General features: G+C 36.1%; 1 protein-coding gene across 3 annotated transcripts in view; it reads left to right on the plus strand.

The window, feature by feature from the left end:
- The window catches only part of LOC121862262 (cytosol aminopeptidase-like), a 50653-nt gene that overhangs the window by 7040 nt on the left and 30996 nt on the right, over nucleotides 1–12617 (plus strand). For 2 of the 3 annotated variants that reach the window (XM_042360370.1, XM_042360369.1), the window contains exon 2: nucleotides 3248–3357. In XM_042360370.1, coding sequence (XP_042216304.1) covers nucleotides 3248–3357 — 110 coding nt within the window. Of the gene's footprint in view, nucleotides 1–3247; nucleotides 3358–6102; nucleotides 9242–12617 lie in introns of those variants that run through there. The other variant, XM_042360368.1, reaches the window with a different exon arrangement.

The following is a 12617-nucleotide window of genomic DNA, read 5'->3' on the forward strand; positions in this document are numbered from 1 at the left end:
GCCCTGTTATTTCTATTACGCGATTTTCTATAACACGATATTTTACAAGAACACAATTATCGACCTGTACTCTACTGAATACTTTGTAGATGGGGGTGAAATATGTAGAAAGGCAAATCTGGTAAAGAACAAGGGAAGCATCAATCCAGATCTATGAGAACCATGGTGGCTATGAAAGTACTGTAGTGTTGCTTTATAATGTCACACAACATTTCTATTGAATTCTAGGCTAAATATCCTGGGTTAGGTTTAAGGAATTTTATTTATAAAACATGTTGTGACTTGAATGGGTAATAGTGGTGCTGTTTAACCCTTAGGCGCCGGGTGACGTTCCAGAACGTCCGACTATTTGCCCGTCATATTTTATTTTTACTTTATTTATTTTTGTTTTTGGAAAAGTTTATTTTTTCCTCGATTTAACCCCGCGCGGTGGTATTGCCAGCAGCACCCTAACCCGGGGCTTAAGGGTTAATTAAGTGTTAGATTGAAACTTCTCAGTAAATTTATCGAATGATTCTACAAACCTATGTAATTGTATTCTTTAGGATATTAAAAAAATGTTTTAAAGCATAGGGATGTTGGTGGTACTGTACAGTGGTCCAGTTGTAAGCTGATATGTGGTGGAAATAATAAAAACAAAACTTTAGATGATAGGGAAGCAAAAAAAAACAAACTACTTATTAAGCTGCAAGGAAGCCATGGCTCCTGTGCCTTTTGTATGTTCCATCAAGTTAAAACAAGCATTTGCTGAATTGTTGGTTTTTAGTTGGAATGGACCAATGATGGCAAACTGTATACCAGAAATTTTCTACCCTGGCTATGTCATGTTTTGCTTCCACACACACTCCCACAAACTCAGTTGAAAGTTTATTTTACTTCTTAAATAACAAAATAAAGAAAACATCATTTTATGCATACAGTACTTTAGATATAAAAGAGACATCATTATGAAACATCACTCAAATCATTAAGCTTATATTTTACTTTGACAACTTCAGTGTTACACAAAATTAATAGTTATAATACAATTTAATCAATACTGTACATTTACTTTATTTATATAAATTAATTTACCATCTGATGGCCATCTATGCTCTTCAAACTAATTAGTACAGTATTTATAAGGGTAATAAACCAACACCACTACTATATTTTCAGTACAGTATATTTTTATACACGTGAATCATTGATTGTATGAATTAATGAATTATTCTTGGAAATCCATGACCTACCCCTGACACACACAAGCCCACCATTCAAATACCTGAAGGTACTTTACAGCTCTGTGAGGCAAGTTATTACAAAGTTTATACTGTATACAATTATAAAATATGTGGAATTATGCAAAATAATTTGCGCATTGAGTAAACAATGAGAAATGTACCCGATCGCTAGTCACTGACATAATGTTTGGCCTACCATAAATGATAAAATAATAGATTGGTGAACAAAGCTTGATTACGATATTTTTTCTTTATAATTAAGGTGTTTTTTATTATCTTTATTGTATGTTGTGGGTAATGACAGTGTGGATGCTGTCCCAAACATACAGCCACATGCTACTATACGTAAGCTCCTTCCAAATTTTTTGGAAACTTTTCAAGAGGTACTAGGAATACATTAACAGCATCTTGTAAAGAAAAATTTACACAGGTTTCTGGTTAACGTGTGTAACTGCCATCCAGTATTACTGCTGATTCTGTAGGTTGCTGGGAAAGTTGGAGGCAGCTAGGCTGTAATGTATCATGCTACTTTCTTTTTTGTGGAATTTTTGTATTTTTCCTTATTTTCTATGATTTACCAGGCAGAGTACAGGTATCCCTTGAGTTACGAACGTTCAAGGGACGAAAATTCACTTATACAAATTTCCTGAATTGACACCACTTTTTCGTGTTGCAAAAGCTTTCCCTGAATACGAATTTGGGTCCCTGCAAAACTCCCCCCCCTCCCCACCGGGAGTCATCTAGCAGCCACATCCCCCTAGCGCTCTCCATAGCAGGCTGAAGTAGGAGTTATGTTAAGGTTATTTTTCAACTCATAATTTTAAGTACTTTATATAAACATAACTTTCTTCATATTATTTCATTCAGTTACATGCACACTCGGTTTTACATACAGGTATGAAAATTCACCCAACAAATGTTTTCTTGTGCCCCCACAAGAATTTTAAGTTACCACTGTCAGAGAGAGCTGCATGTGTTTGTTTGTTGGTTACTATGCTGTAATATGCATGCGCTAGAGTCTGATGCATACGCAGTTGTTCTTTGGACAATTTTTACTGGTTAGGTGAGGTTTAGGATGGATTAGGTTAGGTTGAAATTATGCTTTTCCAATGGGTTTTGGATGATTCTGACCTTCATTTCTATCACAAATTACTTCTTTTTGTTATTTTCCCCCACCAAAAACTGGTTCCCACTGGGGGTCCCCCATTATCATTGATTAAGGGGGGGTAGTGGTTTGCTGCAGAAATGAATATCAGAATCATTCAAAACATATCAAAAACTACAGGAAAATCATAATTTCAACTTGCAAATTGGTGGATGACCGAAACGATAATTTTACCTTTTGAGAACTTAACCTATTCGTATCTTGAGGGATACCTGATTATTTCTTGGTCGTGTTTAGTAAATAAATAAACCTTTCAAGTTTTGTTTTGTAAAATTTTTTAGGCCTCTGGTCCCTATCCCTTTATTTTGTATGGAGTTGCATGTATTTTTATTTCACAAATGTTCTTGAACCCTATCTCTCAGAATAAGCCAAGGCTACCATAATGTATTGTACAGTCCCTGTCCTATACCCCATGTGGTTATCCAGTGTGCATCATTATTACTGCTTGTCCAGGATTGTACAGTACAATAACCTACTCAGGTTACTATAATTATTAATCCCAACCTGGGGTTTTATGTAAGCACTGTAATGTAGATCCAGTGAACAATTTGTATTGTGAATTATTATTGTACGCATAACAGTTTTTATGGTAGCAAACTTTTTATTAGTTACTATACCTGTACACTGTGGTTCTTTATGGTGTACAGTATAGAGAAGACTATTGACTCCTGGCATAATTTTGTGTGGATTGGGGCACTTGTAGTTAGTTTAAAGGTAAATTAAGGTGGGGCTAATATACAGAAGACCCATTTCTACACAGGAGGTAACTATTAGAAAATAAATGGTCATCTGTTAGAAATTTGTTTGAAGTCAGCATTAGGAGCCATATGAAGCTAAATAGTATCACCACTTTTTGCAGGCTGGTGTTGTAGTCGGTGTATACAACAACAATGGTGAGGATGTGTTAACAGAAGCTGCCACCAGCATCAACACACATTCTTCAGGAAACCTCACACGCCTCATGCAATAGTAAGTTCAGTAGCTTTGCAGGAATAACATTTACTCTGTCATTACTCCTATTTTACTTTATCACTGTGATAGGTATGCTTGAGTAGTGTCTTAAAACATTGTGTGATATGATTAATCAAACCTTTATGAGTTACTTCCCTACCCATCTTCCTCATATGACATGTAAAGACTAGAAATGGTAAGATACTGTAGATGGTTTGCTATTTTCAGCTAATGTCATCTTGTGTGGATGGAGGGATGTTACCCTTAGTAGTGTCAGCTTGCACTTTGAGATGTAAACACACTCAGAGAATGATTCACTATGTTTAGATAAGCTCTTATTGTATGTAACATCTGTGATTTATCATGATAATGGAAGGTAAGTGGGTACAGTACAGGGCTTGCCTCCTGTTCCGTGGGTTGGGGGTTTTATCCCTGGGCACTCTCAGTTCACCCAGTTGTAAATGGGTACCACTTCAGAAAAAGTTAGCGGTGACAGCTCATAGACAGTTATAGCAAGCAAAGTTTTCTTGGTATCAAAATGTTGTCTTAACTATGTAGTTTTCTTATGTATATATCATTTGCTAGTTTAAAGTGTTAGTAATAAATCAATCAAAATCTATTTTTTTCTCCCAAATTTCTAATGTTGCAAAACTTGCTCTGGCAGGAGTGTACCTGAGTACAGTACAGTACATAGAGTAATATAACTAGTGACAAATATTAGAAACTTGTCTATCTCGTAAATTTAGAAACAATCTGGGGTGTTTGATATATCCTATATACCTCAAAATAAGACTTGAATGGAGGTAGTAAACCTTTGATAACTCGGAATACTGTATATATGGGGCTCTTAACATTGCAAGTTATCAGGGCACTTTCCTCTCAGTCTTTTGTGCCACCCCATACCCATCTTTTTGGCCAAAATAACCTCCCCTAATCAGAAAATTTGCCAAAAAATTATCACATGTGGTAGGTGTCAGAGGTAATAGGGGGCTAACTCCACTACATTACAGTGCAGTATATATAGTACAGTACAATTATATATTGTAAGCAGTTATACAGCACCAGCTTTAAATGTTATTACAGTACTGTATTCACTTAAACACTACTGTACATGTACAGTATATTGGTTAAATTAATTATCAATGCAGGTGGAATAGTAATTTGGACAAAATACATGAAAATAAGTTGAGCGACTGCGGGTGGATATCCTCACACTAGGCCTACCACTGTATAACTGAGCGACTGGCCGGGCAGAGTCTTCCACGCATCCCGCGTGGGTCGCATGTGTTATGCCATATCTTGGAATATTATGAGTTATGTAAAAAATAATAATTTACAGCTGAATATTTTCAGCCATTCCGAGTTACAGTATATTGAATTACTGTACAATACAGTATACTCTCGATTTAACAGAATCCGATATAACAAACTCTCGATTTAGCAGAAGGAATTTTTTTTTCACCCAATTTAGTGAACTAGTTTGCTAAATTGAGATTAATTCCATTAATTCGCTCACACCTACAGACACCTCAGACACAGGATACTGTACATAGAAACATTAGAAACGTTATTCATGGCTTACCTTAAACTATGGGGGTTCAGTGTTTGTTTAAAAATTATTCTATAATTTCCAGATTTTGTTCCAATTGATAGCTGCACTCTTTTTACTTTCTTCCCCACACCACTTCCTTTCTCAGAGACTGTCGGCATGATGCCTAAACACAGTAGTTAGTTGACTGAGACGTAGACCGAGAGGTAGCAGTGAAGAACACACGTGGTGGCAGAACTCCACAGACTGAGCGGATGGAATTTAACGGAATCACGCCTAATTTAGCAAACTAGTTTGCTAAATTGAGTGAAAATAATGGAATTTCGATTTAACAGAAAGGGGTGGCTAGAATTAGTGAGATAATTCGAGAAAATACTGTACGTATGCGAAAATTGTCTTTAACTTAGGGTGACTGATCAGCTCAAAAATGAATTGGGAGGCACAATCCATATATTATTCACACATATTTGCAAGATTGTGTGATATAAAACTTGTTCAGTAATGGCATTATGCATGGTACTGATAACAAAATAATTATATAAAAAAGCTCGAGCTCAGGGAGGTAAAACAAGAATAGTACTTGTATGCCTACTGGGCACTGGTGCCCTATTAATTTTTTTGGGCTGTTTCTCTTAATGTATAATCTTAAAACTTGTAATACAGTTTTCAAGTTTTCCCTTCTCTTGACTCTTCTTCCCTTTTTGACCTATACCTGTACAGTATATGTAATTTTGTTGCACTTGATTTTTGCCCATTTTTTTTCCGGGTTCATTGAAGTCCAAAGCCACTCCCAGACTGTCCGGCCAGGCTCTTAACAGGTACAGCCATTGAATTAACACTATTGTCCAAAGTCATCACACCACTCGGGTGACTTCGGACACCTGTAAATCTTTTCTTCATTGAAAACATATATTGTTTCCTGTTTTTCTGTTGACGCGTATGGATAATTCATTAGTCTATGCACCAACAGCATACTTAACATATGCTTTTAACCTTCAAACTTAAAATGCAAATTAAAAAAAAAACTTGAATACTGTTTGAAATCAACCCACCGTACGGTACCTAAGCTCTCGTTTAGCTGTAGTAGTATTTGTATTTTTCATGTGACCTGAAAGATATAACTCTTTAACAATGTTTTAACAAATTTATGATTTCATTTTGTTCTTATAATCTGCAGCAGAACAGTTTTGCTAATAATAGGTGATATCTTTCAGGTCACATCAATTTTGTGCGTGTTGGACGATTGGAGGGAGACAGAAGTGTGTAAACAACATTGTAACTGAGCAGGGTGGAGGCAGTCCACAGCATGGCATCAAGTGAAACTCGATTGGAAGGCTCCAACTCACGTGTGACTGGTCGGGGAGTCAAGCGTACCCATCCCATTGTCCTAAATGGCTTGGATGGTACAACAGAAGAGAAGAACTCTGACTATTTGTGTCCTGTGTGCTTGGACCTCATATCAGAGGCCCACATGACAAAATGTGGGCATACTTTTTGCCGTGGGTGTCTGTTTAATAGTATAGAATCTAATAAACGATGCCCTAAGTGTAATTTTAGTGTTGAAAGTACAGATCACATATTTCCCAATCATACTGTAAACCAGCAGATACTAAAACAGCGTCGGGCGGCTGACTTACAGGCTGCCTTTTCAAAAAAAAACAAGACCGCTGCTCTTAGTGAACTCCGGAATTACCTTAGTTTTGATTCCTCTTGTCTAGGTGTCAGTGATATTACACACATAATAACTATCTTACAGGAGAAGAAGGAGCAGTTGGAAGCTGCATCAATGCAAAACAAGTTTGAGCTCATGAAGGACTTCCTATCAGAGTTACGTAAGAAGAAGGAAGAGCAGTTGTCCACCGTTAGTAGAGAACTAAAACTCATAACACATGACCTATCTAGTGTGCAAAATAATCTTGAAAGTGTTTTACCATATAGAACTTCAAATAGCTGTGTACCTCAGAGTAACAGTGTCCCAAATACTACTGGTGTGTTCCTTACTGAAATTCTTGGCACTGACTGTCCTGGAACATCAAATGGATCCCAGGAGAGTCCAAGTCCAACAGAAGAAGGATTTAATGTTCCTTTGTTCTCTCGAGCTTGTCCTGAAAATTCCACAGTTCAAGCGAGACGAAAGAGAATGCACTTCCACTTTGATGAGTTGGAGGAGCGTTATTTTAGTATGCGGGTGCCGGGCTTCAGTGACTCGGGAATGGATGATGATGATGATGATGGTCTTGACCAGTTTGGGGAGTGTATATCAAAATTCACCCATTACAGTGGGATGCGTCCCTTAGCAACAATCAGCTACAATTGTGATATGTTTCATCAGTCCAGCAATATTGCCTCCAGTATAGAATTTGACAAGGACAGTGAATACTTTGCTGTAGCGGGTCTTACCAAAAAGATTCGCATTTTTGACTACGGCACAGTGATCAGAGATACGGTGGATTTGCATTACCCGTGTTCTGAAATGCTCTGCACATCAAAAATTAGCTGTGTGAGCTGGAGTAATTACATGAAGCATATGCTGGCGAGTAGTGACTATGACGGTGTAGTGACAGTGTGGGATGCTTTCACCGCTCAGAGGCTTCATGTTTTCCAAGAGCACGAAAAACGGTGTTGGAATGTGGACTTTAACAAAATGGATACCAAACTAATTGCCTCTGGCAGTGATGATCACAAAGTGAAGCTTTGGTCTTTAGACTGTGAGAGGTCTATGACGTGCCTAGAAGCTAAAGCAAATGTGTGTTGTGTGCAGTTTAATCCATCTAGTAGATATCATTTAGCATTTGGGTCAGCTGATCACTGTGTTCATTACTACGATTTACGGAATATGAAGGAAGCAGTTAGAGTGTTTAAGGGTCACCGTAAAGCTGTGTCGTATGTTAAATTTGTGTCAAGCGAAGATATTGTTTCGGCCTCTACAGACAGTTTGTTAAAAATATGGAATGTTAATAAGTCTCACTGTGTGCGTTCACTGCAGGGACATATAAATGAGAAAAATTTTGTTGGTTTGGCAACCGACGGGGAATATGTGGCCTGTGGCTCGGAAAATAATTCTCTGTACGTGTACTATAAGGGTCTATCCAAGAAATTGTTCAGCTTGAAATTTGATCAGAAGAAGTGGGTATTAGACCCAGAACAAAAGGAGGAGGAATCCTCTGAATTTGTGTCTGCTGTTTGTTGGAGGAAAGGTTCCAATATCATAGCTGCAGGAAACAGTAAAGGCATTATCAAAATCTTGCAGATGGTCTAGTTGATTTGTTGCTGAACATTCTTGATAGATTGACACTTTTTGACACATCGAAATAGCTTTATGGGACTTTTTTTTCATTAGACAAACTTACGACAGTACAGTTCATATTATTGTATAGAATTATGTCATACCTATATTGTAGTTTTTATATGCTGTTTATGTAATAGTGGAATTCATTACCATGAAAGACATAAGTATTGTATATTATATGGTTTTAGAATATTCCTAAAATTCTAGTACAGTAGTACCACCAAATGGTCTCACATTGGTGTTTATGTAATTTTTGTGAAGATCTTTGTCTAATCTCCATTTGAGTTTGGACACAGTAAAATTGAAAATGATCACTTTGCGAAAACCAACATGTACATTTATTCTGTAACGTCCATAATGGTGATACCATTCATAGGTGCCCTTTTAGTTCTGATAATTTATGCAGTAATAGTACGGTTACAGATTACAGTATTCTTACGGCATACTCTGTATCATGTATCATCAACCACATTTGCAGAATTGTAATATTTAAGTTATTCTGTATTTTAAGAGTGACATAATTATATAACCATTCCATTCTCATTTGATAAAAAAATTATACATTCCCTAAAATATGACAAATATTTGTTGAAACTGAAAACCCTTTCAGCCTATTCAAGAATGGTTTCTACATTTTAATTGCTACCACTATCCCCTACCATTTCCCTCTTCCTTAGATAGAACTGAAAGCTGTCTTACTGTACGGAAAGCTTTCAGTAATAATGATAATGGTGGTGTGGCAGACCATACTAAGAGGAGTCTTACTTTTTTCATCAGTCTGATGATTGTGTTTGTCTTATGTGACAAAATTTCTTTTCTTTTCTTTGTTTTTCTCTTCCTTTTCCTTTTCCCAGAAGGTAAGAAGTGCATTAGACTAATTCTTTGCTGGATTGTGATTTCTTTTCAGTCCAACCCTTTGATATTTTACGCCAAGTATTCAGAGCACATTAGTTATAAATGAAGCCAGGGTAGAAATGAACAGGTCATCAGTCACCATTATGTAACAGGCACAAATGATGTTATCGTGTGGGTTGAAATTTTCTTTCAATGAAACATGGAAACTGCTTACTTGTGTTCATTTGAAAACACACCATTCATATATTTTTTTTATTATACTGTACTGAAAAATTGGTGTTGGTATATCTGGAAGGGTTTTTCAAAATGTTTGAATAGATTCAACAAACTTTCTCCCATTAAGAAAACTTACACCTGAGTGATGATTTTATGTTTTAGGTGAAGAGCTGCTTTTTATTGTATTTTATTTTATTATTAAGAACATATTGAATTCGTTATATGTAAACTTGCTGCAGAAAGTATCTGCAAGGTGGGGTCTGATGGATGTCAGAATGAACAATATGACCCCTCTTGTCTCAGTAGGATTGTCAAAATCCTTCGACTGTTGTCGAAGGTGAAATTATTATGTAAGAAATGTCAAGAAACTTTGGAGATTTGTTATTTCTGACAGCAGACGAAAGGAACCAAACAGACATTACTTAAAATAACAAGATAACCTTATGCATTCTACAGTATATGGGTCTGTTGTGTGAAGGTCAACTTCACACTACTCAGTCATGACTGGTATACAACTAGTACTGGGCCCTTGTACAATGGCTCTGTCTGAATAAATGAGTACATTACAGTAATAGTTTACTAGCTCATGATAGACTACTTTCATAGCTAAAATACTTATTAAGAAATTGACTGCTTTTATTACCTGATTCAGTAAATAGCAACAAAAGTATAGATTTCATGGAAAAAGTACAGTATTGTATTGTACAAATGAGGCAAAGTTAGGGAAAAGAAATAAAACAATTGTTCATTGGCTATTGAATATTACAAGACCGTTGGTAGTTGAATAGATAAAAATTTCTAATGACATTTCAAGATTGTCATAGACCTGTACTGTAATATTAATGAAAACTATTGTTGTATGGCATGATGAGTGTGCCATCTTATTTTGATTGCAAAAATTATTTTTGCAGTACAGGGGGTCCCCGGGTTATGAATGGGTTCCGTTCCTGAGGACTTTCTTAAGTCAGAAAATAATGTAAGTCGGAACACATGTTATGTACATGCTGTACTTACAGAAATATGTTTAAAATCCCACTATCATAGCGTAAGTCCTTATATACATCTAAAATCACTTAATTTAAGATAAAAGAAGAAATAGAATGACAAAATACAGTAAATGAAAGTAAAAAATAAGTCATCAGGTAAATAAATTACTGTAAATTTTAAGTTTAACCCCATTCGTATCGGTGGGCATTCGTAAATCGGGTACCCCCTGTAATATTCAGGCTTGACCAACATGAGCACGCAAATTTACAGGCACCACCCATATGGCAGTGGTGATGAGCATTTATGTGATATACATGGAGCAATTGGTTTACACTCTGAATGCAAAACAGGCTTCACGTATTGTCTAACAAGCAGTTTTAGGAATGAATTTACACCCAGTTTTGGTGTACTGTATAAGTTTAATTGAACATTGAAAACTGTGATAAATATAAGTGCATGTGTTCGATGTGTGATTTATAATCATATTAGAGTACTGTACAGTACTGGTATATAAAAGTGGGATTTGTACATTCTTTTTGGCCTGATATCAACAGGGAAGCAGTTTGTTAGAGCTGGCAGATAATCTTTGTGTTGAATGAAATACTGTACTGTACAATGACAGGACAGTATCAGGTTCATTTTGAAGGGAAATTGACATTTTCTTTCCCCTCTTTTTAACTGAACGATTATGTTACCACTTTTTTATTTGCTGTAAAAAGGAAGAAGTAATTTTTCTGTGCTTTATACTTGTTAGTTGGTTACATGAACACCACTGTTGTTGAGATCATCTCTTTGTAGTACTGTAGATATTACTTGTAAATGTGGAATTTTTGTAGGGGGGTTGATTATTGAGGTACAGTCTATAACATAGAATTGTAGGTGTATTTAAACGTAGTTAATAATATAGCCTCTGACTTATTTCTTTTTATTGTAAAATGGGACATGGAAGTACTGTACAGTCATTCAATCTCTTGGTCATTTGTAAATGTTTGTATTATGTAGTAACTTTGAGGTTTACTCATCCATTACCCTGAGGCTGTATATCCGGTATACGCTTACACCTTAGCAAATACCACTTTATGGAAGCATATATTGTCTTGGAGTCTGCTACAGTATGTGAAATAAACAATTTTAATGGGATTTTAACAATCGGTGTGATAAGTTAAAGGTTAACTCGAGTCTTATTTTCTGTTTCAATGTTATTGTTGGTACTTTTTATTTAATGGGTAAAATACCTGCAACACTCAACCTCTTGTGCTGGGCAATTTGTCAGCCGAGGAGTTACTCGGTGATTTTTTTTGACATCTACAGTATTTAATAAGCCAGGTAATGTTACTTCACTATACCCGTAGTTTATGTTTAAAATTTTGTTTCAACCACTTTATACAATGTAAGTACAGTGGTCCCTCGGTTAACGAACACAATTCGTTCCAGAAGGTCGTTCGTTAACCGAAACCATTGTTTCAATGGGATTTTGGGTAATTGGTTCCAGCTCACCAAAAATTACATACAAACTAAAAATAAATGCAGTAAAGTTCACTTACTTTGAGGTGTGCATGTAGAAGGCTCATGGTTGATGATTATGATGATGGGAATTAGAAGTGGGGGTGGAGGAGAAGGGAGAAGAGAAGGCAGTGGGGTGAAAGAGAAGTCACCCCCATGCTTCATGCCGCCATTTCACCCATAAAATTTTAAGTTCACTTGGTGTAATTCAAGATTATTTTTTTTAAATCAATACTGCACTGCATTATATATTGTCAATATGTAAAATAAAATTCAGAATGACCAATAATTGTACTGTAAAACGTTAAAATAGTTTATGTTCAAGAAAGTCTCAAGCAAGATGCTTCCTCCACTGAGCAGAGACACAAACTGACGCCATTCTGGGTGAGTCAAGTGGGTGTTTGGCACGCTAAATACTAGTTCCCTGTACTTCAATTATGTTAAATAATTGTTGAAATGACTAAAAAATTTAATATAAGACTTGGAAAATTATTGAATAGTACAACCTTCTTGATATTTACTCAAATGGTAATGAATTTGAGCCCTAAAACCGATTACTGTATTGGCGGACTAATACTACAGCTGGTGAGCAGGCGAAAACATGTTGGGAAAAATTTTTAAGGAATTCGTTGACTGAATGTTTTTCGTTAACCGAATTGAATATTCTTATAGAAGGTAATTCGTTAACCGAAATTTCGTAAACCGAGGCGTTCGTTAACCGAGGGATCACTGTACTATATATATGAGAATTAGATAGTACAGTGGTCCCTCGGTTAACCAGCACAATCCATTCTAGAAGGTTGCTCGTTAACCGAAACCATTGTTTCAATGGGTTTTTGGGTAATTGGTTCCAGCTCACCAAAAATTGCCTAAATTCAA

This window comes from Homarus americanus, unplaced genomic scaffold, assembly GCF_018991925.1.
Source record: "Homarus americanus isolate GMGI-L3 unplaced genomic scaffold, GMGI_Hamer_2.0 scaffold31037, whole genome shotgun sequence".
NCBI classification, from domain to species: domain Eukaryota; kingdom Metazoa; phylum Arthropoda; class Malacostraca; order Decapoda; family Nephropidae; genus Homarus; species Homarus americanus.